This window comes from Nelusetta ayraudi, unplaced genomic scaffold (assembly GCF_046127955.1).
Source record: "Nelusetta ayraudi isolate G7.1 ecotype Tasmania unplaced genomic scaffold, CSIRO-AGI_Nayr_v1 ptg000019l, whole genome shotgun sequence".
NCBI lineage: Eukaryota > Metazoa > Chordata > Actinopteri > Tetraodontiformes > Monacanthidae > Nelusetta > Nelusetta ayraudi.
Window position 1 is genome coordinate 4692709 of NW_027466069.1, and position 27226 is coordinate 4719934.

Sequence of the window (27226 nt, forward strand, 5' to 3'; positions counted from 1 at the left end):
CTCACGCACTCACACGCGCGCGCACGTGCGCACACACACACATGCATACATGCGCTCCCCCAACACCCCCAACCCAGCCGTCTCCCTCAGGGCAACTCAGCAGCTAGCAAATCATTTATCACGCAGTAATGGCTCTGATGATCTCTCCGCGGCTCCCCGTCTCTCCACTTAAGGGGTTTTGCCCCAGATTCTCAATCACAGGGCGGCTGCTGCTGCTGCTGCCGTCGTCATGGGCAAAGTGTTGCGTTTGTTGCGCGTGTGTGTGAGCGTGATCGTGCATTATAGCAACATCTCATAAAAAGCTCCGCCTGAGGTCCACTCACTGGGTTTTCTGCAAGCTGACGTTCACACCCGGCAGTGTGACCTGTGGAGGTGGAGGAGGAGGAGGAGGTGGAGGAGGAGCTGTTGCTGTAATGGTTGTGTTGTGGCGGCTAGTCAGCGCGATCCGTGCGGTGGCTTCCGGTCAAAAAATGCCTTTATTTTTCCTGCTCTTGGGACAAACTTTGTGAAAATTTTAAACCAGACGTGTGAGTCGAAGAGCTTTTATATCTCCGTGTGGAGGAGCGAGACAGGATAAAAGGTGAGGGACCCCACCGGGGGGTGTGGCGAGGCGAATTAAGCCCCCCCCCCCGCGGTGAAAAGCGGCCCTTGTTTGAGGCTTTGAAGACGGCTGCTTCAAAACAATAACAACCCGTGTGTGCAGAAAACGCCTGCGAGATTCCTTCTTTCATCACTGATAAAGTGAAAATTACCATTACATAGATATAATTAATACTCATATTTGTTTTTGTTTTAACGGTTGATCACATTTCACAACAAAGCAGCACCTGCCACTTTCAGAGAAGAACGCGGGCTGCCAAAGCCATGTTTAATTAATTCCCATTTATTGTTTGTTAATTGGAAAATTATGTTGCGTCCTGTCACAGAAGTAGAAAAAAAAACAAAGTCGCATCGGCAGCTCAGCTTCCTGCAGTGTCTCCGGCTGGAGGTGAGAATATAAAATCATAGTTTATCCAAAACTACATCCTGTATATACCCTGTAATGTAAAGCATTTTTTTTTTTTTTAAACGAGAAGGGAAGTTGCTGGATTGAACCCGGAACACACACACACACACACACACACACACACACACACACACACACACACACACACACACAGCCGCCGTGAATCATCGGCTGCACTTTAACTCAAGTCTTTATTGACATTATTTCAATAAGCGGCGTAACCGCGGACTCGTGATCGAGGTGTTATTTTTTCACCTTGACACTCTGATGCTCTCTGATACTCGCAGCCTCTCCTGAGGAGGCGGCGGCGGCGGCGGCGGCGATGATGTCGACCATGTTTCCACCGGGTTGCCTTGCAACCTAATGACGACGAGACCCTCAGGGGATTATCGATCTCCCTCATCCGAGTCTCGATTTGCCGCGTCCCGAACCCCCCTGCTAATAACGCCCAGAATTAAACATCTCTGGGGCTGATGGTTGACAAGGCGGCCAATCAGCGGGTCACCTTGAGCGCCGGGAAATTAAATCGTGTGAGCTTGCCGTGTCGTCTGTAAGCAGCCGACGCAGTCGACTGGGGGCGACGCCGGCGGGGAAAAATCAGCGGAATGCCGTCTTTTTGTGTTTTTTTTGCTTTGCCGTCGCGGAGGCTCGGGGATAAACCGGTTGCTCGGCTGAGACTTTGGCGACGTCGCAGGAATAGGAAACTCGGGCGCCACCTGTCACATCCTCCAAGGTTAATCAGACTAAAGGGAAAGTCACCGGAACAGTCGAGAAGTACGGATGTGATTGGAATCTCCGAAATGGAGACATAAAAGCAGGAGGGGGAGAGAAAAAAAAATATTCCAGACTCGCTGGAGCTCAGTGGCATCTTTGCAAACAGCGGGGAGACGGAGAAGAGAGAGAGAGAAAAAGAAGGGCGTGGACTCACCGGAGTTCAGATCCTTATTTCCCCCTTCATCCCCATGCTGCTCTTTGGTGTAAAGCCTCCCAGTTCAGTCGGATCTACAAACATGAAGTTCAGCTTCTTAATAAGCCATTAAAAAAAAAAAAAAAAAACTTTCAGAAGCATTTTTTTTTTTTTTTATCTCAATGACATTTTTGGTTTTTGGCTGTGTGATAATTGCTCGCTGCTGCCTCACGAGAAGAGAGAGAAAAGAAATCAGATGAATATTGATCCTCTGAATAACTCAGCAGCTCCAGCTGCATTTTTCCTCTTCTTTTGTGGAGCTTCCACTTATTTTTTTCTTTTCCCGGCATTTCACTTCATTTCATTTGAATAGAAAAAAAAAGTGGAAAAAAATATACATATGTGTATGTATATATATATGTATATATATATTTATATATATATATATATATATATATATATATATATATATATATATATATATATATATATATACATATATATATGTCATCGCTATCAGGGACGACGACCCCTCAGTGGGAGTGACGGCCTGTGGCCATTGTGCACTGTGGGCCCGTGTGAGGTCTAACAAGGGGTCGCAGATCACAGAATCACAGATCCAGGTCTGATAGAGTCGTTGTTTGAGGCGCAGAGGTTGCTGGAGGAGGGAGGGAAGGGCTGCGACCTGGAGCCGAAGAGACAAAACCACCAAAAGACTAAAGGATCACCCGTGTGTTTTGGGTTTTTTCTGGTTCTTTTTGTTTCGTTTTTTTTTTTTTGGTTTCCTGCCACCGCTGCTTTGGATTCAGCCGGCGCCGCCTTCCCGCCCGGTCCGGCCTGTGCCAGTGCGAGGAAGAAATTGCCCGGCGCGTGTTATCATTCAGGAAATGTAGTGGCACGCCGAGACATGAAAGGCGGCGGCGGCGAAAACTGACAGAATGCAAATGGCTGGCAGGTGGAAATGGAAATGAAATGAGATGAAATGAAATGACGGGCAGATGAGGTGTTTCTGCCCCGCCGTCCCGGAACACAGCCGCCCGCACAAGTGACCCAAATTGTCTAAAGCAGCGCCGCCAATCGCTTGCGAGTCCTGCACCCCCACCCCACACCTCACACCCCCCTCCTCTCTTCAGCCGCTCACTTCCTCCCCGCTTCCCTCCTTCCACTCATCACTCGCAGCGGTTTTTCAAAATCAAATCTCACAAATCAACCGCATTTTTTTCCCTCCCCCTCTCTCTCTTGCTCTCTCTCTCTCTCTCTCTCTCTCTCTCTCTCCCTCTCTCCCTCTCTCCCTCCCCACGGGAATTCGCGGCGTGGCGGCTTTCCGCGTACGAGGCGTTGCCGTAGCAACGCGGCGATAATTCATCCCCCCGCCGATGTCTCGCGCGGATCACGTTGCATGAGTTCTGATGGGTGAGCGGCAAGACCCGGGATATCGGCCTAATCCTCCCTACCTGCGGCGGCGACGGCGGCGGCCGCGGCCGCGGGCTGATTGGTTGCTGGGGTGGGGATGGCGGGGTGCGGGGGGAGTGTATTGATGTTTGATGTCGTACTGGAGGTAATGACCTGCACGCTCTGGCGTGAATCCAACCTGTTCGTGTGTCGTCGAAACAACTCGCCACTGGGTCCGAGAGCCCGGGAAGCTCCGCCCCCAACCTCGGGAACTCGCCACGCCCCTCCCAACTATTAATATGATCCCGGCGCCGCTACCGCCGCCACCGCCGGCTTCTAAATGTCTCTTTTGGTTCAATCGGCGTGATTTTTTTCATCCCGGCTGCCTCTGTTCCTCTTCATTTACTTCGTTTATCAGTTTGTTGTTGCGGATGAATTATGGATGAGGCCCGGCGTCGGGCCAGAGCTCGTCACTGTCGCCCTGTCCACTCTGAGGGGAGAGAAAAAAAAAGTCATGCCGCCTGCCGCCCCCCCCTCCCCCGACTCTCCTCCCTCCCTCCCATCCTCCTCCTCCATGTGATGGATGAGTTGATTTATTGGCACATGTATGTGATTGAGTTTTTGGCTGTTTGTCTCGGCCGCGCTGGCCGCAGCCGATGAAGATAAAGGGCGACTGCCACGGCGGGGAAGGACGCGCCGAGATCCGCCAAGCGTACGCTAGAGGTCTCCTCAAGGGCGGAGTGACACGCTCGGCCCCTTCCTCCATCCTGTCGCCGGGACGCCGTTCCTGCCGCCGGTTTTGTCCTTTTTCGTGGATGGATGCGTGCCGGCGGAATGGCTTTCGTCCGCCATCCATCCATCCATCCATCCATCCATCCATTGCTTTCCTTTGCTCCGAGGAGTCCATCTAAACGCTCCCCTGATGGATGAGGACGTTAGCGGCCGTGCGCGCGGAGACACGTACACGCACCGAAAAAAATGACGCCGTAGCTCAAAAGCGGCGGCGGAAAACCATCAAGGAGCCAAAATTGAGGCCAATAACCAGCCGAGATTGAGGGTTTTTCCACTGTGACCCGGCAGGCCGAGGGGGAAAAGGCGCTTTATTGATCCCCGTGGAGAATTTCTATTTGTCTGCTGTACTTATAGATGGAGGTCAAAGGTCGGGCTGGGCAACAGGAGGTTGCTCGGGGACCAGATGCGATTTTAACGCCTCCTGCTGTTCAGAGAAACTTTAACCGGCTGATACTTTTTCCCCCCGTAATTTCTTCAATCAAAACAGGATTTGAAAGGTGGCTTTTCCCAGCTAATAAATAACTTCTGAGCTATAAACATTTTAAAAGGGAGGTTGTGAAAAATCAGTGGCTCTTTTTAACTGGTTCCCCCCGAAAAGAGAGATTTTCTTTTTTTATCTGCGCCTCCCCGCCGGGGCTCTTCTCCTGCTCATAAACTATATGGGGGAGGCTTTTAAAAAACATCCAGCCAACTATTAGATTCACTTTTATTTTTTATTTTTTCAGCCTGTGGTTTTTCCATCCATTTTTTTCTGCACGTCATTTATTTCAACGCTGCGAAGCTCCTCGCGGCTCCTTTCAGAGGGGAAGTGCGTGTCCGCCGGTGCATTAGCCGCGGTGGGCGGCGCTGAGGTCAGTGTGCGGCTCCGAGCGACTCGGCCGGGGAAAACAAACTCACCTGCCGCCGCTGGATCGATGGCTCGCCTGACGTCTGTCGGCGTCGTCCGTGGCTCCTCCGCGGTTCTGAACTCTCTGCTCCCGGCGGTCAATAATGGCCCATTTGTTGCGGCTTTTTCCTCCTTGAAACCCGAGTACGACTTTCCCCGCTAAACCCCCCCCCGACCTCAGCGAAGCAAAGTCGCCACTGCCACAGCTGCCGCCGCATCCATCTTGCGTTCAAACCCTAGCAGCCACTGTTGACCCCCTGGTGAGGTCACACCGCCCGGTGCTGCGTGGAGTCGGGTTTGACGGCGACAGGAAAATAAATTCCTCTGAAACCAATATCGTTCTTTTTGTTTGGAGTTTACGTGTCTGTGGGTTTTACTCCCACCATCAGAAAACACATCAGACCTTCTCTACATGAAGCCAGGTTTCACTCTGAATGGTAAAAAAAAATATACATATATATATATATATATATGCGTAATCTTAACACATTAAGTGTTTGCAGAGGCTGAAACTGCAACATTTTGAAATCAGGTTCCGGAGTGGTAAAATTGAAAAAAAGATGCTGCTCTGTGTGGCTTTGTCTCAATGCTGATCACTATTTTTGGGGGGGAAAGGAGCCGTATGAGCTAATGCACATGCTTCTGGTCTTCTCCAGTTTTAGGGACCACCCTGACAGTGCCACATAAGGCCTGGCGTAACTACTGCAGCAGTTTCAGGCATTTTCTGTGGATCCATCTAGACGGCAAACATTTTTGGAAACGAGAAAAAAAAAAAAATGTGTGCACGTGGCCTTAGACACGCAGGTCTGCTTGACTATCAATTTTGACCTGGCAATTTCGTTGTACCTAATTATTAATGACGATGAGAAGCTGATTTACCTTTTAAAAGTTCGAAGAGCCAGTTTGGAGCAGGTATAAAGCTGTGATGAATGTGTTTCACGTCCCATAAATAACCGCAAGATTGCGTGTTTTTCTTCCGGTCTCTTGAATGAAGGTGTCTGATGATTCTTTGGTCACAGAACGAATGGCTGGAGTTTCATAGATGACCTTCTGTGAAACTGAGGACTGGTCACGTGGATTAGAAAAAAGATGAATTACCCGCCCGGGAAGGTGTCCGATCATTCTTTGCCACTCGTCTCGTCGCTCGCCGTTTGTTTCCGCCGCTGGGCGACTGCCGTCTCTCCATCGGCTGTTTTTTGACGGGAACCTGCTAATAGAATCCGATGCGCAAATGTCTTTTGAATTCCCCCGATTCATAATCCCAGGCAAAGCGCTTCACCTCGCGTCGTCGTTCTCATTTCATTCACACCTCGTTGCTTTGTACCTCGAGTGCATTATCACCTTTACTTCACACCAGCGCTTTTTTTTTTTTTTTTAATCTTTTTGGTCTAATCAGAACAAAAACCTGCCAGACGCATTCAGATCCCTGCCGCTAATCGGCTCGTTCATTTCATTCATTTCTCTTTCCCCCCCCCCCGCTCCCCGGCTGCGATTGCAGCCAGCAAGCAGCCTGTTTCGTCATTGTGTTGCCATATTTCCTGACTCAGAGCTCATCTCTGCTGCACTTTAAATGGCCAGAAATGAAGAAGAGTGGAGGACGAAGGAGAGTTATTCGCAAAGTAGCGCAGGAACATGTCATGTTTGAAGGGGGAAACAATAAGAGAAGTCGAGAGCGCGCACGCCATCTGATCAGGCGGTTCAATTATTTATGGCCATTTCATTTATAGCGCCGGGAGTCGGCAGGCGGGGAAGTTGCCGGCCAATTAATATTCCCACTACGGCCTCTTTGTGAGGAGACGCAGCTCCGAGTGATGTGCTGAGATTATGACAGGAACAACAGAGGAAGGAAGGACCGGGGAGGTTGTTACTGCAGTGGCAACCGGGTGGCAGCATCGTAATAGTTTGTTGGCGGCGGCAGCGGAAGACCGGTCCGATGTATTTGCTTGTTTACAGCGTGTTGATGTTGCAGTGATGCTGATCCAACGCGCCTCTTGTACAACGGCTCGAGTGGTCGTAAGCGAGCGAAGGGGACAGTTTGAAATCGCAACTTCCTGTAGGGCTGCTGCCCAGTGAATCATCGGCATATTTCATAGGGAAGTGTTATTTCGATACACCCGCTGTTCACTTTTCATCACGTCATTCTGAAAGGAATAATTCACCAACATGTGAATTTTCAAAAATCTTCCACAATGAATATCATCAGAGTCAAAGTTTCCACATAACTGAAGTTTCTCGGAAAATGGTTTTGTCCGATGGGGACACAAAATCACTCGCAAAGTTTTATATATATATATAAAAAAAAAAATCGCTGCTGTGGCGTCGTCCAAGCGTCTGGAAGACTCGACAGGATCCAACTTGGCTCCAGACAGCGACGCTAACACGCCGCGTCTTTCGCCAAAGTACCCGCTGCAGCTTTCCGGAACTGGGGCCACAGTCATGCTAGCTAGCTGTTCTTGCTAAGATGCCGTCTTATTTTTTCACATTCTAATTTCTGGGAGGCAACACGAACACTCAAGTTAACGTTTTCGTTTCTGAGCACATCAACGCCAGGGGGAATCGTCCACGTCTGTGAAACTCCAGAAGGGTTTTGTGATCGAAAAAGGTAACCCACCGTCGCGGTGAGCGCGAGAATATCTAATCGACCAAAGGTGCCGTGACTCTTGATGATTTCTCCTCCATACCGACCCGCTGGTGGCACACAGAGCCTTTGATGAAGCTGCAAGGTAAAGTAGATGATTTCAAGGCAGTAATAACAGTGTTTCCGCTCCGATGTTCGGCTCATAAAAAAAAAAATGTACGAAAAATGTTTTGATTGAAGGAGGGGGTAAAAAAAACAAAAACAAAAAATAAGTGCCTTTGCCCCCTTCTTCTCCTCTCAGCTCATCAGTTGGTGGCTCTTTTTGCCTCTGAATAATCATTATTAACTTTCAGAACTGCACTTCCATGAGTTTCTTACTTTTTGACAATGGCGTTAAATGGCAGAGTGGCAGCAATCAGAGCTGCTCACCTGCAGTTCTTACGCCTCACTGCCAGTGTGTGTGTGTGTGTGTGTGTGTGTATGGGTTTTTTTTCCGGGCGCTAATGCAATACCTGGAGGCCCCCCGATGAAGCCAAAGTGAAAAGAAAAAAAAAACAAAGTTGTAAATTCACTCTTAATGGACTCAAATTCACGCTGTTGGAGATGAGGTGAGGGAACGCCTGTGCGAGATGAAAATATTAAAACACTTGTGCGTGTCCCCTGGCTTGAAATGTGCAGCGACGGAGGCAAGTGGAGACAGCCAATATTGAAATAAGTGAAGTGAAGTGGAATAACTCTTAATGCAGGACCTCTTAGGTCCTCGTATTTTTATGAGTAATGCCGCCGCATTTTGCCTGAATGCAATTTCGGCTGCTGCGGCTCTGCCGTTCATAAACACACCCTTTACTTTTTCTTTTGCCTTAACAGAATCTACAGAGAAGCACTTTTCTTTTTTTGTCGGCCTCATACCAATAATTTAGCCCGGTGAACCAGACTCGGCTAAAAATTATACATTTATTCAAAAGTTGCTTCAAGGAACCTTATTATGCCTCTTTTTTTTTTAACAAGATATCTTTCTAGTCCCTTAATGAACTCATACAAACTGAAAACGTCCTTTTCTTTGTTCATTGTTTTTGGCTTTCACCATTTGTTAAAAAGTTGTTTGTTACAACGCACAGTGCTTCAATCATCTGGCTGGTCCAACCAAGCCCAGAACGAAACATAAAGATAAAAAAAAAACAAACAGGTCTAATGTTGGAATTTCAACACGCTGTGCCAAAGAAAGGTCTTGTCAAATCTCGCCGCCTCACTTCCTCACTCGACTGGCTGCCCTCTGTCCACACCGACGACCGACGACTGTCTGGCCACCGCTGGGAAAGGGGCCACGGCGAACCAGCGGACGCCGTCCAGCTCGTAATGACCGGTCAACGCCGAGTCTCCCGCCGCTTTCCTGCCGGCGTGCCAGTGCGACTTTGGCCGCGTCCTGGCGACAGATGGCCGACTTGGCCGCCGCCCGGCATCTGTATCATCCTTCGGCCTCGCAGGGCCTCGGCCGGGCCACCTTTTATTTATTTATTTAATTTTTTTCTGCGAGACTGAGCCAGCCACTCACTCCTACGCCCTGGAGTCCCTCCTCGCCGCGGCTTTCTGTACCGCCGCCACCATTATTGACTCCATATGCCAGGCGTCGCTCCCCGCTAACGGCGGCCAACTCGCCCGGGTTGCTCATCTCCTCGCCTGCCGCCCTTTCGCGCCGTTCACTTCTCCTCGGTCAGTTTTCCTTGAATTTCGTTGCAGTTTTCCTCATTTCCTACACAGCCGTTAAGGTGGAAATGTTGGCGCTCAAGGCTTCCAATAAAGAGGCCGAGGCGGCGGCAGCGGCGAGGATATTACATCCTGTAATAATCATCGTTCTGTGTGTTTCAGTCGGGGGGGGGGAGGGCGGGGGGTAGTTATAGAAACAGTGCACGGCTAATCATGAGTTACTCCGCCCCTGGACGACTGTCTGCTCATTTAGACAATGAAGACGTGGGGTCGGCGAGGCGGCGGGGTTGAAATGATCACGCCTGGGGCGAGTAGCGCTTTCCTCCGGCTGAGATAAGCCCCTCCCCCTCTCCTCTCTCCCCCAACCCCCTCCCCGAGGCGGGGAATATATCTGCCTGGCCATTGAAGGGGAAGGTGAACGGCCGGCGATGGGCACTTCCTGGATCTAGCCCGAGGCTGCCAGTGAAAGCAGGTCATGGCAGCGTTGGCTGGAGTGGGAGGTGGAGGAGGGAGAATCTTCCGGTTTGACGGCTGCAGGGCTGCTCCCTCGAACAGCCAATCAGGATTCGGTACCGGGATCCAAGATGGTGGACGGATTTGCGCAATCACACGGAATTTGTTTGTTTTTGCTCCTTTTTTCTTCTTCCTCTTCCCCCCCCCCCCAATCCGAGCTCACACTGAGCAGTGTGTCACGCTGTGACTCACCCATTTTTGAGTCACATTGTGTGCAGCCCACCCAAGAGTGTCAAAGCGTCTCATTCGCACTTACATCAGCTCTGGCAATTAGCAGCAGACTCACCATCCAGTGGAAGAGGAACGATGATGTGTTCGACCGGAACGCAGGAATGTTTATGCAGACGCGACGCGGCCTTGATTCAAAAAAGCTAAACAAAACAATGTTATAATCCACAATTGCCACGACACGTTTAACGTGTTTAGACTGAGGGCGTGCACGTGGTTCGCAAATATTTTTCCAACTCAAGGTCCTTTTTATTCATGAGGAATGTCAGATATTTGGATGCACAGCTTTTTTTTTTGCCTTTTCTGACACTGATTACAGTGAATAAACACCCCACTCTCTCCAAAAAAAAAAAGCCAAAAATATTAATTTTCCACTTTGGGTCTCGTCGGCAGCCGCTTCGTCCTGGTTTCATCACAACTGAGATGAAGCTGAGTTTGGCAGGACGGACTGGGAGAGACATCAGATTGAAAGTCAGCTGCGGTCGTTTCAAGACAATGCATTGCAACAGCACAATCAAGAAAGCGACTACTGCGACGTGCAAAGTTTCCCTCAGTTGTAAAAAAAAAAAAAATAAAGATAAAATTGCATTCCATTATTTGTATTCTCCGTGCACGGTCGGTTCGGCGTAGCTGGAGGAAGTTCAGCATCTTTATTTTATTCGCCCACCGCTATCATCTGCGCTTGTGCCTCCCACTCATATTTTTTTTTACTGTGTCTTTTTTTTGCTATCCCTGAGCTTGTGTTCGGCAGAGGTTAATGCCAGTGGCTGCGTGCAGCTGCGAGACGCCCCGATCTCGTCGAGAGCTGCTCGTTTTGACGAGGGAAATCTGCAAATGTGTGGGACGCCGCCGCCGCGGTCGGAGCGGCGAGTAGAGTGGGGGGGCAGGGGGGGTGAGGGGGGTGCCGTACAGAACCATTTGAGCTAATGGTTCCGACAGGCGTTCATACCCACCTGCTAGCATCTCCCACCGTCGCCCGCCGTTGGCTGGGCGAGCGGTTTGGAGCTCCTCCTGCAGCACCAGTCGGTCCGGCTGCACGGCCGGATGCGCACGATGGAGTCGAACACGGCCTCCTGATGTCGCCCTAATGGCTCCGACTGCTGCTGCTGCTTATGTCCTTGAATAAATAGCTGGCTCTGGGATGAGATACTCCTAATAGAGGCGCTTTCGAACAAGAAAGTGTTAATGGCTCCCAATAGAGCCGACTGCAAAAATAAACCTTTTTGTTTGTTTGTTTGTTTGTTTGTTTTTTGTTTTCCCTCCGTCTATGCACAGTCATGCGCCAAACGACGCCAGGAAAAAAAAAAAAAAAAATGACCCACCGCAAATATTGTCCGGGATTATCTTGTGAATAATGCAGACATGAATAGCTGAGTGGTTTGAGTGCAGGTAATTACTAAATGCGTTGTCTCTCTTTTTTTTTTTTTTTTTTTTTTTTGACTTCCCTCCCGCTCGCCGACTTCGTTCGAACAGTGCTCAGTTACAGTGGACGGATGATCTTTAATGCCATTAGTGGAGGCTGAGCTCCCCTCAACACCCCCCCACCCCCCACCTCCCAGTCTTTGAAAAATGGACGGCTCTAATGGGCCGCCGGCCGTATTCATCAACACACAGATTTCTCCTCGCACGCTCATACATACTCATGCAAAGCTGTTGTTGTCACATTCGCCGACGGATCTTTGTCCTCGGAACAGATTGCCGCCGTGGAAAGAGTCGCCTCCGTGAATGAGCTCCGGCTTATTCTGCCGGATGCATTGTTTCCCAAATCAGTTCGATGCAACGAGTTAAAAAGAAAAGCAACCAAAAAAAAAAAAGAAAACACCAAGAGACGGCATTTGGAAAGAGAAGGCAAAAATTGGAAGGTGATTGACTGGCCTGCGTTGACTATGACAAACCAGTCGACCAATCGCAGTTGTTGCTACAGCGAGAAGCTTCCTGTTGGTGGGATCGTACCCGCCTGCTTTTATCCCAGGGAAAAAAAGCCAGTAGTTTGTTCACTGCAGTTTAGAGCAGCAGATTTAAAATGGTTGCCTGCATGAGTTTGGCAAGATGGATGGGTAGATTTAGTGGATGTTTTACTCGTGTTAAGTATTAAATTTGTTTAAGATCAGTGAATTGTTTTTTATAAGAAAAGCACTCAGTGTTTGTGGGTCTTTTTTTTTTTCCTGTGTGAAGGACGGAGCAGCTCGGTTCACATCAAACAAACAAGCATATTGTATCATTTGTTTAGTCTGGACCGATTAATCAGTTTTAATACCACTGCGTCCTTCAAGTAGATCTTTTACCCAGTGCATTTAATTAGCCCGAGTGGAAAATGCAGACACACTCACATCTCCTGCTCTCTGCTGACCTCAGCCTGGTCGAAGTGCTTTTAGCGGGAAGGCGTTTCTGATGGAAGAACATCCATCTCTTGCAAAGTTGCAAAAATGAAAAACGTCGCTTATCTGACCCCTCGACCCTGCTGGGGGTGCAGCCGGAATGCCGCCCGCATGCTAAATACGTCTAAATGATTCCGGTCGGGGCGCAAAGCGGAAGTGTGGGGGATTTCGCCCCACCTCGTTGCTTTTTCTCCGGCGGATGCCACTTTGTCGTGCGTCAATCCGTTTCAGCCGTTCGCCGCTGTCGTCCTTGTTGTCTGGCAAAGACCTCGGCTGTTTTCTCTTAGATCAATGGGATTAAGGCCGGCCGGCCCGCCTGCCTGCCAACCAGAAGACCGGGATGTGCGCCGGGATGCACGCGCCAGACGCACAGAGACACACACCGGAAGCGCGACGGAAAACAAAGAGAGAAAGACAAGAAATAAATTAAAATCCTCGCTATCGACTCGCGTGCATGCAGACAGAAAGTCGTTTTCCTCATCTCCAAAAACATTTCATTTGTTTTCGAGCCATCATAAACAACTGGGGGGAAAAAAAGCAGCTAAAACCCTGCGTGGCTTTTTAAAACCCCGAAAAGAAATGCAGCGTATTAAACACAAATTAAAAAAACAAACAAGCTGCAAGGCAAAATTGAAGATCTCTGGATAGCTTGGGAAAACAAAAATAATAATCACAAGCATATTTTCTTTGCCAAGTTTTGCCTACTTCTGCTGCTGCTGCACTGTCGGCGTCCCCAAATCAATTAAAGATCGCCGAGACTTTTCCCAAAGTTCTGGAAAACCGCGGCAGCCTTTTCTGTCAGCGTCTGGATGAAAACATAACGACGCGACGATCCGAGTCCTTCCTCCGGCAGCTGCCGTGTAAAGTGATCCCCAAACCCAGGGAAGCCCAGGAACCGCAGACGCTTTAGGAGCAACCTTTGGTTTCCACGAGGGCTGCTAGCGGTTTGTAATGAAAAGGTTCGAGACGGAAGGACGGAGCCGCAGTCGTCCACACAGACGCACTGCACACGCTGATTGAAGCATTATTTTCCCACTGCGATTGGACATGACAAATCTCTCTGGACCTCTCTGCTGGAAACACACACACACACACACACACACAGACACACACACACACACACAGACACACTCGCTTTTCCGGGTTCGCTCATCAACTTTAACACCTGCCAGACCATTAAAACGGGAGAGCAGCTCCTTTGGCTCCTTAATGTAAATTGCAATTTCAAAGCCTTTCGGAGAGAGATGTTAACCTTCTGCGATACTCGTGCCATTAAAAATGGATCAAAGCGGCTCGGCTTTGATGTTCGGCGGAAGATCTTATTTGGGTCGTGGGAGAAGCGGCGGCGGCGGCGGCGGCGGCGGCAGTGTGGGGGCGCGGCGGAGGTAGCGATGAGGCAGCCGGCTCGCTTGCAGCCTCTGCTGGGGAGATCGGAGCATTTCACTGCACTTGTGCGTAATTGCTGTGACCCCCTCGGAAACGGAACGCAGGGCTGATCGAGACTCTGTGGCCTGCGGACGGATGTGAGGAGGAGGATGAGGACGAGGAGGAGGAGGAGGAGGAGGAGGAGCAGGAGCAGGAGGAGGAGGAGGCTGGAAAAACAGCAGCTGCTTTCTTTTGTATCTTCTCCCGGCCCATCAATCAGGTTTTGTTACGCAATCCGAGAGTTGATGTGGACTGTCTGGGGTATTGTGAGTGCGGCCCGTGTGTGTGTGTGTGTGTGTGTGTGGTGGGGAGGGGCACAACCTCTGGCCGCCCGTTGTTGTCGATGACGGCGTGAACTGTTGACCCTCCGAGCGGAGCTCAAGTTATGGAATGAAAACCAGCGGCTTCATGTGAAAACAGCACCTCCAGTGTTGCGTGTGTGTGTGTGCATGTGTGTGTGTGTGTGTGTGTGTGTGTGTGAGACAGAGAGTGAGTTGGAGCCATTTTGCCGTATGTAACCAATGTGCTAGTTTGCTGTCAGACAGAAAAGGCAATTGTGCGCGCATTCATGCAATTCCTCTGTGGACGCGGCGCCGGCTCTGTGCATGTGCGCGCGTGCAACGTGCGTGTGTCTGTAAAGGCTCAGAGTCGGGTGGGGGGGGGTGGGGAGGTGGGGGCGAAGGCAGAAGGGGAAGAAGATGGAGACGCGCAGATAGAGGGAGTGAAAAGAAAACATAAATAATTGATGCTCAGACGACGCTTTGCATCTCCTCCCCACCGCCGCCGAGTTTCTGCGTGTTTTTTTTTCCCCCCTCACTGTGTCTTTCAAAGTGGATATCGATGGCAGCGCCTCGCTAAAACAAAGCGCCGCCGCCCCCTCTGCTTTGACCTCGTTATCGCCTCGGATGAGCAATAATGCATCGCTTTTTTAATCGGGGGGGGGATGGGCTGGAAATACGGGGAATCGCGGGCCGCCTGGGATCAGTCGCAAAAGCTGACGGATATTAATTAAGTTTTTGTTTTGCCAGTTTTTTTTTTTAACTCTTCGTGAACGTGAGAGGTTAAGGTCCGAACTGCAACTTTAAGGAATGCAAAATTGTTACGCTTGTTGCGGTGGAGCACACACACACACAAACAAACACATACAAACACGCACAGATCCTCTTTTTTCCCCGTTGTGGTGGCAGGTCAAGGAACAAGAAGGTTTTTTTGTTTTTTTTTACCTCTTCTCAGGCACAACAACAGCTTGTTTTCCATCTAAATGTAAATCCGAAGTTTTCGTAACGTAATCCTATTAAAAAAAAGAAACTTTCCATATTATCGAGCGGTTGCAGCCGAACAACGTACACTGGTCCTGCAGGTAGGTGGCGGTACGCGCAACAGGAAGAGGGTCACAAGCGCACACAGCTCGGGTCAGCGGTGTCGTTTGCTGTTTTATCACAGACGGGACGGTGCGACTTGTCTGTTGTTGCAAATGAAAAAAAAAAAAAAAAAAAAAGAGGCCGTGACGTGACGTCAATGTTGGCTAATTGGAGTCATCCGATTCCAAGGCGCGCTGCCCCCTAGGCAAGTCACTAGTGCATTGCAGCGCTGGGTTAATGTCTCTTTGGTCAGCACGTGGAGAGTGGAACCCCCCTGAGACACCACAGAACCAAGTCCCAGGCTGGAATCCAAGCCGTGACCCTCTGGATGCGAGGCGACCCTGCCCCCCCCCACCGAGTCGCCCTCTCATTAGTCATTATGCCATTTGTTTAGTTTTTTTGAGGGGGGTTGGGGCAGATCGTGGTGTGGTGTTACCCTTTTCCAGGCCTTTGGATCGTGGGCTCAGAGGTGGAGTATATCCCGGATTAGTCCCTTTTTTTTTAATGCGGTAATCAGAAAAAAACAAATCCCTTTGACAAAAACAAGGGGATGTGAACCCGGCTGCGACTTCGCTTTGATAAAGTTTATTTCCCCTCCCCTCACACCGACCCTCCCTCCACCGCCTCTGTCTCCGCTCTTGGCATTTAAAGTCTTTGCCGAAACTTTTTTGGGACGACGTCTCCTTTCGATTAGACCGCAAACAAACGGAGCTCTCGCTTGACATTCCCCTACCCGCCATCCCCCCTCCTCGTCCCCCTCCCAACAAGACGACCCCCCTCTTTTGTTGTGCTGCCCTCCCCCACCACCACCGCCATCCCCCCACTCTGACAGGACTACTGGAGTAATATTCCCCAAAGCCTTTATTCTCACTTGTTTCTCCTTTTTTTCTTCCTCCGCCCAACTCGACCCCCTCCTCCCTCCTCCTGCCTTTGTTAAAGACGGCCCCTCAACCACTCCCCCCACTTCTCTCTCTCTCTCTCTCTCTCTCTCTCTCTCTCCCTCTGCCTCTTGCACATTCTCGCTCGCTCCCTCATTATGCGCTCATCCGTTCCGCCGGCTGAGGGCTGAGAGCGGAGTGCTCGCTCGCTCACTCGCTCAGGAGGAAGGAGAGTGTTTGGGTAGCCGGCGACACGCTGCCGCCTGCCGCTTGCCGCTTGCCTCTCCTTAAAGAGGTGGAAGAGAGAGAGAGACATCCGGAGCTGCTCTACCTTACGGCCGCCACACCTCCTCCTCCTCCTCCTCCTCATTCCCGCCCTCCCTTTTCTTGCTCCCTCCCGGTGATGCCGCGTCTGTCCGACGACGACTTCTCTCATTGACTCAGTCGCTCCAGCCGGCTGAGTGCGCTGACACCGGGACCACTACCTGCTGCCTGCGGGGGATTAACGTGCGCAGTGAATACCCTCAGCCTAATTTGTTGTCTTGGCTGCCGCTGAATGCACCCGATCCCCTTCGGAGGAGAAGCTGGCGCGTAAAATCCTCGTGGACACGGCGGCGTGACAGCGCCTAAGGACTGAGGGCTCAGGACGAGGACTGGATGCTTTCGGGGGGAGGCGGGTGATTAGGGACCAAAAGCCAGAGGGGAGACGACGCGTGGACAAGTTCATTCTTAAAAGGAGCCAGTGGCAGGAGACAAGTCGGGAGAGGGATCGGAATGCAAGGAGAACCTTTCGCTCTCTCCTTATTTGCTGGGGATTCTCCGTCAGGAGCGCCGACACAAGGGGAGTAAAGCTGAACAAATCTCCGCCTGGAGCGTCTCGGTTGATTTCCGATCACACACAGATTTTCTCCCGCCCGCCAGCGCATCGGTGCTCCGCGTTTCGCCGCTCATCCACGGCAGCTTCGGCGGGGCGTCGGGAAAAAGAAGGCAGAGCTCCGCCGCCGACAGGTCGAACGGGATCGTCCCCCTCCGCAACTTTTCTCCTCCGTCCCCGTGGAGCCACTTTTTCCGGACCTGTTTTTGGCCCCCCCACGGCACACGAGAGGGGGCGGGGGCCTACCGTCTTCTCGAGGCTGGCCGTGAATAAAGGCCATTGAGGCGAGGAGGAGCGGCAGACACGCAAGAGGGGAAACAAGGGGGGGTCCAAAAAAAAAAAAAAAAGGAACCTTCCACGCGAACCTTGGAGCCTCGGAGCAACATATGGTTCAGCGGGAGGCGGCCAGCTGCTTTTGCCGCCTTCCCCGCTGGTCACGCTAGGGAGGATACAACTTGCTCCAGTGGCAGTGTCAAGTTTGGACAAATGATATACATCGTCGGCGCGACGCAATCTCCCAGGCGGCGAGTCGAGCGTCCGCTGGATATAAAGAAGCAGCTGTGAGGGAGCAGCCGACGCTCCCGGCCCCACCAGGCAACCGGCGTCAAGGGGGGCTCGTGACGATATACCAGACTGTCATCTCAGGGGGGCGGGGAAGTCATTTGCGAACACATGTTGTAGCGGAGCGGCGGGCTGTTTGATAAGGAACACGTGGCCTCTTCCCCAGCCAGGTGGACTGGGAAGCGGCGGGATCGCTGTGGATACAAACCGTCTCGGGAAGTTTTTCTCCTTGTGGATATCGGACGGTTCCATTGGCCCACCAAAAGCACGGCTTCGGCGCATCTCATGCAGATTCATCCCCGACCCGCATCGACACACTTTTGCCAGCACATTGTCACCTCTCATTTCCCCCCCATGCACATTTCGCCGCTGTAAGTATAACCCACCGCCACCTCCACCACGTCCACGGCCCATCGCCTCATCTTCCCGGCGGATGCAGCAGCATGGAGGTGGTGTGGACAGGTGGGGGGCTGTAGTAGGAGTCCAGCGTCTCGTCCCCCACCACCACCACCACCACCAGTCTATCCTCTTTTCCCAAATGGATGTTGCCCTCTCGGAAAATGCGTTGCTTGGAAACCAGTGAAAGCTTTCCTCCCGCGATTTTGTGACAGAGACCCGCACAGGGTCGCCGCTGGAGCCGCCGCTGAAGCACCAACCGTCTAGGCAGCTGCCCCACTTTCTTTTTTTTGTGTGTGTTCCACCCTTCCACCTTCATCTTCTTTTCTCAACCGCCCGCGCCCCCACCCCACCGCCACCATTTTCTCCAACGGGTCCTTGGGCACCCCTCGCCGCCCTCCACGTCCCATCATCTCCCCCGGCCTGGGGGGGAGGGGGTCGTTGGACTGGAGCATGAGCGGGTGCCACTATCCCTCGTCGCCGCCGGCCGACCAGGAGCGCCGCTACCAGCACAAGGTGTCCCTGGTGGTGCGCTACTTCATGATCCCCTGCAACATCTGCCTGATCCTGCTGGCCACGTCCACGCTGGGCTTCGCCGTGCTCCTCTTCCTCAACAACTGTACGTTAAGTTTTGACAGAGAGAGAAAAAAAAAGAGCCGCTGTGCATTTAAATCTGAAACTCGCAAAAACTCTGAGACGAAAGTCCCAGTAAGGTGATTTTAAGGTAGTTTAGCTCGCAAAAATACATGCAGCTCGTTCTTCTCGTCCTCGTTGAAAGACTCTTGTTGACGGCCCCTGTCGAATGCTGAAGAGTCCCCTCCACCCCTGTGACCCCACCGTCCCCCCCTGCTGGTAAAATTGCCTCCTGTTTCCGTTTCAAGGACTTGGCATTTGCTTTGATGAAGCATTAAATGGCGACTAAATGCCTTTGGAGGATGGAAATTTGTGTCTTGGCCCGGAAAAGCTCCGAACCCGTTTGTCATCTGCTGCCACTGCACCGGGCGCAAGGGGCTAATTAAGGCTGCAAAGGAGTGATGTTGGAGCGCCTCGGTGCAATTGTGGCCATGGCGGTAGTGTGTATTATGCTCAAAGAGTTGTTTTGAAGAGTTTTCTTTTTTTTTTTTTTTTCATCTGGCAAGAGAGATTTATCTCTGCTGCTCAGTTTATTACTCTCCAATTTGGCAGTGGAATCGCTGAGATTTTCTCGATTTTCGAGACGCTCAGCTGCGCTCACGACCCGCAATCGTCCCACAGTTTTGCCTCAAAATAAGACATTTGCCAGTCACTTGAGCTCGATATGTTTTTAATTGCCTGCCGAGTGGCTGAAACTCCCATCTCTAATATTGCATGAGCGCTCTGATTTATCCGTCCTCCGCTTGCCTTCTCGCATATCTATTTCTGGCCGCTTTTGGATTTTTTTCCCTCAACTCTCCGGCTTTGCGGGATGTGCAAAATTCACTCGAGCTGTTTTAATGAGCGGACGCTTTATTTTTTTGAAGACGTCCAGAGAAGTGCTGAGGAGGACTTTTAAAGGCTGGATGCTTGTGTTTATGTTCCGCGGACATGGTCATTCGTCCGTGTCGACTCTCCTTCTTCGGCGACTCCGATATCGGGGCTGTTGACATTTCAGCTGTGTGCACGGCTAAGTCCTCCGTAGCGCTTCCTCTCCCTCATTCGGTGCGTCTTTCTTTCTTTTTCTTTTTTTTTTAGTTTGGAAGGGAGGAGAGCCATTCATTTGTAACCTTGTCGTGCGACCCAATCAATCCTCGCAGACGGCAGATTCCATTAGATTTAATAGAGTCTCCATTCAAGTGGGCCAATTCTCGCCTCCCCCGGTCATCGGTGCGAGAAAGAAAAGTGCACCGTGGGAGGAGAGGAAGAAATGAAGGGGGCTCCATCACGCTGCAAGGATCCCCCCCCCCCCCCCCCCCCCCACACACACACACACACACACACCTCCGTCAGTTTGCGCCACAGGGACAGCCGGCCGGTGACGACGGTCGCTGCCGGGGGTCGGGGGAGGGGTAGTGGGAAGGCGGTGAGGTTAGCTGGGTGTGGGAGGAGTCACTCACCACTCGGAAATCACGACATCTGCCGCCGCGGGCTGAACCCGCTGCTGTCCCTGCCAGCGGAATGCAAACATAGACGCAGACTCACTTTTTTTTTTTTTTGGGAGGCGGGAAGCTTCGCAAACACACCTCCTTCCCTCTCGCTCTCTCTCCCTCCCCCATCGCCCGTGCGTGGCGCACAAAATGTCACAGTCAGACACATATTGATTCGGCGGCGATAGGGGCCTGAGCGATGGCCGCGTTGTGACATTCGCGTGCGCTCGCGGATTCCCGCTGAAAAGGGAAGATGGGGAAACCCGATATGTTTATGGAAAGACCTTATCTCGTCCTTTTCATTATGGAAATATGAACAAGTCATTCAGCTCCTTCTCTCTCTCTCTCTTTCTCTCTCTCTCTCTCTCTCACTCTGTCTCTGTCTCTGTCTCTCTCTCTTCCTCTCGGCATCTCGGCTCTCACTTTGAACGCCGCCTTATCAGCCGGCCCGTGTCGGATTCCTCACCCCCGTCCCTCCCCCGACCTTCCCCCCTCCCCCCTCTGCCCCTCCACATCCCCACTACGACAATACGTCTCTGTCGTTTGTCTCGTGTGCGTTCAGACATCAGCGCTGTTTGCGTGTGCGTGTGCGTCCGCGTCGGCCCGTCGCACAACTTCTACATTTTCCGCGGCAATTTCCAGCCCTCCCCTTGTTTCACCCCCATCACACACACACACACACACACACACACATGCGCGCACACAACCTCCCAGATGGAAATCAGTTACTGTCATCACTGACTGGAAAACAGCTTCAGCAGACACTTCATTATTCACCTCCAGCAGCAGCCGCGCCGTGCCGCGCCGAGCCTCCCCTCTCCTCGTTTTTTTTCCTTCCCTTCCTCCCGCACACACACACACACACACACACACACACACACACACACACACACACACACACACGCACACACACACACAACCGCCACCCGAAGCGGAGAGTGTTGACAAGCAATTCTAAAGCCAGCCTAAATTTAAAACTCAGAGCTGTGTCTTGGGACACTGACGGGTATCGCACGAGTCCTGCAAGAAAAAAAAAAAAAAAGAGGCTTCGGCTCTTGACGGGGGCCGAGCAAGGAAGGAGCGAGAGAGAGAGAGCGAGAGAGGGAGAGAGGGAAGGAGAGAAGGAGAAGTGTTGGCGGCCTAATTGATGAGATGTGTTTTATCTTCCTCATTATCCTCTCCTAGCAGAGACGTCAGAAGGATGGCTTGATGCCTGCTTGTCCCCTCTGAGTTTGTGTGTGTGTGTGTGCGTGCACGCACACGCGCGCGCATGGTTGTGTTTGTTCACTTCAGGCAGCTCTGACAACTCAAGGAGGCTCAGCGCTGCTTAGTGTGAGTCAGTCCGACAGCTGACTTGACCAGAATGAGGGTGCCGGCTTGTTCGGATGACGGTTGTGTGTTGTTGTTGTTGTTTTTTTTTGTTTTTTTTAAAAAGACTTTTAGTTCCCGCGAGAAAAAAATTGGTACTCAGGAAAAAAATGACTTGTCTGCACAGTTGTGAACAATTTTTCTGTATTTGCTGGTTCAATGTTTTTGAAAGAAAAAAAAAAAGTGCTTTGTCTGGCGTTCAAGCCGTTGTGAGGTCACCAAGGGCAGAGATTCATCTCCCAGGTTAGTGGCCACAGCCTTGCAAGGTGTTGGCTTAGCCCTTAACGTCTATTGCATCTATTTTTGGCCAAATTATTCATTTTCCAGATTTAAAAAAAGAAAAGAAAACTCTGCTCCCGTCCTCCCTGATTTGCTGCCGTTGTGCGCCTGCGAGTCTTTTGTGAGTCTCGTTGTGTAGTTTTTGCCGGTCTACCTGCTCTCGCAGTTGCACGTCCTTGTTAGCGGCTGAAAATGATTAACTGCTTCATTAATCAGCAAATTAACGCACACGGTACACAGTGGAGTCGTGTGGCGCGCGGGAACGTGAGATCAATCTTTTTGGAAACTTCAGAATGTTTTTCTCTGCCCTGCGGACGCGTCCGTTCTCCCCTTTCCATCTGCGAACTCGCTGCTTCGCCTCCATTAGCGTTTCTTGAGAGGCGCTGAAAGGGCGAAAACGTCTCGGGTTTCCTGCGGAATTCCCTCCTGAGCCCGACTCCACACTCCGGTCATGTGACACACCGGCTCCCGTGTCTCGGTTCCCACACGGAGAGAGCGCCTCGACGTCACCGTCCGCTGGGTGCTGACCCGCAGAGCTGTGATGTCATTTGATATATTAGCAGGAGGGTGGAGGGGAAGGAGGGAAAAAAAGTTTGATTTATCTGGCGTGCGGCCGTCGGGGGAAGGGTTGAGTTTCCCTCGCCGGACTCGACTTCATATCAGTTCTTGCAGTTTTCAACCCGCCAAAGTGCCCCCCCACTGAAAAGTGTGACGCCTCCGGCAGGGCCGAGAGCGGCGCTGAAAAGCTGCACGATTGTCTTAAAGTTAACGTCTGTGCAGCTTTAAAGCTAACACGGGCCATAAATCCCGCCTCCCGCAATGCATCTTGATTATTTTCCCCCCCTACAACCGGACAGCTGCTATATTCCAGTGTATTTCTTTCCACTTTGTGTGTGTGTGTGTGTGTGTGTGTGTGTGTGTGTGTGTGTGTGTTACCTGATTAAGACCTTGTCAGAATTCAACATTAGTTGCATTGGCACCAGCCTCCTTTGAAGTGACCCGGGGTGTGAACGAGTTCCGACTTTTTTTTTTTGACACGGTTTTGTCACCCTTTTCCCAGAACTCTGTTATTTAATCTTTACTCTCTGACACTAAAAATAACCCACCATTCTCTTTTTTATCTCTTTCAGACAAACCTCCTCACTTCACGCCGGCGCAGCCTCCTGATGGTGAGTCCACTGTTTTCCTCACCGCTGTTTTTTTCTTTTTTTTTAAATCATTTTTTGCTTCCTCTGTCAATAATGACCTTGGACGGCTGATTCCCGTCTTTGAAGTCGGCCGCTGTCTGCGCCCCCTTTTTTCTGCTTTTAGACCCCCCACCCTCTCCCCCTCCTCCTCCCCCTCCCCTCCCACCTCCCTCGGCGGCTGCTCTTGGTATGGCGGTCACGCGTCCAGGTCGGCTCGTGGCGGCTTTGATGTGCGAGGGATCTTTTGATGACTTCATTTGATCCGCTGGACGCGGCTAGTTGGGGCCGATGTTGGATAGCTGTTGGCACGGCGGCGGCGGCGGCGGCGTTGGCCTTCTGCTGATGGGGCCTAATAGGATAATAACCAGCCGCTCCCCGGGTGTTTCCGCCTTCCTCCAGGCTGCCGGCGGGTTTCAAGGCCTCGGGCACGACGCTTGTTAGCCGCATCTTCCCGTCCTGTCACGCCCACGTAGCATTTAGCGAAGGGGATGAGTATTTTGACAACTCTGTGTCAAAATACTTTCTGGGTCCAGTTACAGGGGCTGCACGTTTAAGGAAAATGAATGTATTTTCTTTTATTTCTAAGAGAAGAAGATGTGCGGATGATTTAATTGGAGGTAAACAGCTGGTTTCCAAGCTGCCGCCGCCACCACCAGCATGAATATTTCACCGAGGCGGCACAGTCGGACATGGTTGGATTGACTTTGTTTTTTGTGTTTTGTTTTGTTTTGTTTTTTTGTGCTTTGTCTTTCTACTGTATTCCGAGGGGCGGACGGACTCCTGCTAGTTCTGTCACGCTGCCCGTGTGTGCAGTGTACAAAGCCAGAGGTTAGGAAGGAACGCAAAAAAAAAGAAAAAAAAAAGAAGAAATAAAGGCAAAGAAAAAAGGCAAGAGAAATGTCTCTAATGATTGGCGGCGGTAGCCAGCTGATGCCGGGGACAAAAGGCCACAGTGGGAGTTTGCTGGAACTGTCTGTGATAATTGCTCAATCACTCGCCCTGTAGGGCCAGTTTGTTTGAGAGAGCGCAATTGTTTCAAAAAAAAAAAAAAATGTGATAGGGGGGAAAAGTAACAAATTAGAGGTGGTTTATGATGAATGTGATTGTTCGGACAATGGGGGCTTTCTCACCGGCGACGTGGGAGAAAAAAAAAAACGGCTGTTATGGCTTTTCAGCAGCGTAATTGCGGCTGATTGGACCGTTTCTCAACTTGGCCTCAACCTCGACCTGAGCGCGCCGATGTCGTGACGTCTGGCCCGCCGCGCTCCCGCCCGCCTCGGATGGCGGAAAAAAAACGGTGGAAATTCGATTTCCACCAACGCCGCCGCCGCCGCAGCAGCAGCAGCGGCAGCGGCGGCAGCAGCAGCGGCACCTGTTCTGTTTTTGTTGTTTATTTTAATGAAGGATGAAATTGACTTGACAAGTTATTACATATCGCAGAGCGTCTCCCTCTCTCCCTCTCTGTTCTGTTTGTCTGTTTTTGCGAGGGAGGGGAGGGAGGGAAGAAGATTTGTCTCACCACTGCTAAAACGACAAGCGCTACGCCGCCTCTCCCTGGTCGTCTTTAAATGTCTCAAACGGCGTCATTTCCCCACGTATTAAAGACTATGCTTTTTTCTCCTCCCTCCTGCGCCGTCTGAGGGGGCCACGGTGTGTTTCTGCTCTAGTCGACCGTTTAAAAAGGTGCTGCGAGGCCTTAATTACATTTCCAATAGTTCCGTAGGTCGTCCCCGACAGCCGCCCGTGCTATTTTAATACAGTGAGCGGAAAAACAAAGGCCAAAAGTCTACAATCAGCAGGGTAAGCCTGCCCGCTGGGAGCCAGTTTCTCCGGGTCATTTAATACTGGAGAGATTAGCGAGACAATTACCGCCGCTTCAAATAAGACAGTAAGGCCAGTTCTTTCTGTTTAGTTTTTTTTTTTTAGCAGACACATTGTTGGTAGAAGGGTGATTTAGAGGTGGCTCGGCGCTACGGCGCCGCATCGGGCTAGCCATCGTCGTTGCTAACTTTTTTTTTTTCTTTTTTTTTTTGTGCCAAGGACGCCCTGCACCCTGGTGCTTCATTAGCGAAAGAAATCAGACGACATACCACGCAGATTGCATTTTTAAACGGGACCCGCTTATCTCTGAACCGCGCTTGATTAGGCGTCCTTCTTAGCAAGAGGAGATTCTTCAAGAAGGGGAAGGAATTTGTTCGGCAAAAAGAGTTAATGATTCCGGGGACGCACACGCACGCACACAAACACACACACACACACACACACACACACACACTCACAAAAAGCAAAATGCGCAGTTAGGGTACGACACCCTCAAAGCTCTCAAATAGCGTTTACGCTCGGTGCCGCCCGCAAATAGCCGTTGAATCCTCCTCGGAAAATAGTCTGTAATCACCGGTCCAAGGGAAAAAAAGGGGGGACAAAAGTCACTAAGCAGCCTTTAATTAGGCTGTTTCTTTGAAAGCCCAAAGCTGCCTCTGCTTGGCTCAGGCCACACTCATTATTGCCTGTCATCCCCCCCCCCTGATAATAAGAGAGTTGTTGCCCATTTTTGGCCAAAGCTAGAGAGCTAAAAGGGGGGTATTTGCAGCCGGACAAATGAGCATCGGTTGATTGGAAAAGAGTGTTGACCTTGACAAATGCATGAAGAATAACAAGAAGCTCCGGTGGTCGTTATCGGGGGCCTGTAATTTCTGCAATCACCGAACCGTGGGTGCAGTTGCAATAAAATCAGAAATTGAACACGGAGCATCGTTGGTTTATAAAATTCCGAAACCTCCATAACTCTTTTGAGAAAGGCAGATAACAAAAGAATGATACAGAAAGTTTGGTCGACACAGTATTATATTATAAACATATAGATGCTTTACCACTTTATGTTCCAAGGACGACAAAGTCTCCACCAATTGATTGCAATGGAATAAAGCAGAATTTCTTTTGGGGGTGCGGGAGTGGGATTGGATGTCACAGCCCTTAAACATGATTTTCCACTGGTTGGGGACAAAGAAAAGAAATTTTAGGCATGGCCTGTTTCAGTTTTGATAGAAATCAAAAAGAACATTGAAAAGTGAAGCGCTCCGCTTCGAGCACTCGAAACAAGGACAGACAACTGAAGCGAACCACGTGGATGTGTCCCCCTCTGGAATGCCTTATTTCATCCTGTTATGGCCCAGAGTGACTAAAGACTGTCCAAACACAATCAAAAAACAGGCCAGGACCCCAGCATGGGAAAAGAAAAAAAAAAAAAAAAAAAGGAAGTGTAATTGAGAAACGGGCCACTCGGGGCATCTTGCGCGCCTGTCGAGCGGGGGCCCACTTGGCAGGAGCTCATTCCCTGCCAATGCTTCAATTTTGCGTTTGTTACTGACGGCACTCCCCGGGGGAAGCTCCTCGCTGACAGACAAAATAAAACTCCTGAAGTGGAATCTGATTTGAGATAAGATGGTGGGAGGCCTCGGGAGGTGGGAGGAGAGGAGTGGGTGAGGGTGGGAGGGGCCAGTTGTTTGCCTCCAGAGGAACTCAACCTCCCCGACCCGACGAAGCGAGCGAGTTAGCGTAGCGCTCCAATCGGCCGTCAAACAGAGCGCTTGTGTGTTTTTTTTGTTCCTGCCCGACTCTTTTCCAGTGTTCTTGACAGTAAGCCCGACTTGGACGGAGGCAGAATTAATTATAACACCTGGGCCTATCTTAATTAAATCATTTCACATCACAGATTTCGCACACAACAGACAAAAAAAAAAAGAACCATCTAGCTTATCTCCTCAGGTGGTGTAACAGCCCCAGCGTGTCTCGCCTCAACTTATCAAAAGGTGCACTCGAAAGTTGCCCGTCCAGGATTAGGGTTCGCAAACACACACACAAACACACACACACGCACACATGAGCTGTCATGTCCGGCTTTAAACAGTGAACAGCTTGTTAGCGCCGCCGCCGCCGCCGCCGCTGTTGTTGTTGCAGAGGGGGAGAGAGGAAGGAAAAGCACAAGGAGCAGCTTCGACTTTATCAGCTGCAAAAGTTTGTTGCCCTTTGTGATTACACACACACAGTGTTTCCAGCCGCACAACTGAACTCTGCTTCCCCACCTTGGCTGCCGTTAGCAGCCCGCCCCCCCCTTTTCTTTCTCATCTGTAGGCACAGCAGATGTTTACTCTTGGGGGTTACATAGAGGTCCAAAAACTTCCGGGAACTTTCTGGAAGCTGTCTCCCGCGGGGAATTTTTGGGGGCGGAACAGGATAACAAACAAAATATTATTACGAACAAAGCTAGCTAACATGCCGCCAGTTATCTTAGAATTTCAACAGAATTGCATTAGGAAGGGTTGAGCATTTCTGATCAAACAAGCCGTCCAGTCGATGAATGCATTTATTTTTGTTATTTGTTATTTATTGTAAAACAGATCATTGGACGTTT

The 27226-nt window shown here is 50.8% G+C and overlaps 1 protein-coding gene across 1 annotated transcript in view; it reads left to right on the forward strand.

The window, feature by feature from the left end:
* The window catches only part of agrn (agrin), a 258671-nt gene that overhangs the window by 71877 nt on the left and 159568 nt on the right, over positions 1–27226 (forward strand). Inside the window, exon 3 of the mRNA XM_076026536.1 lies at positions 22759–22797. Coding sequence (XP_075882651.1) covers positions 22759–22797 — 39 coding nt within the window. The remainder of the gene's footprint in view (positions 1–22758; positions 22798–27226) is intronic.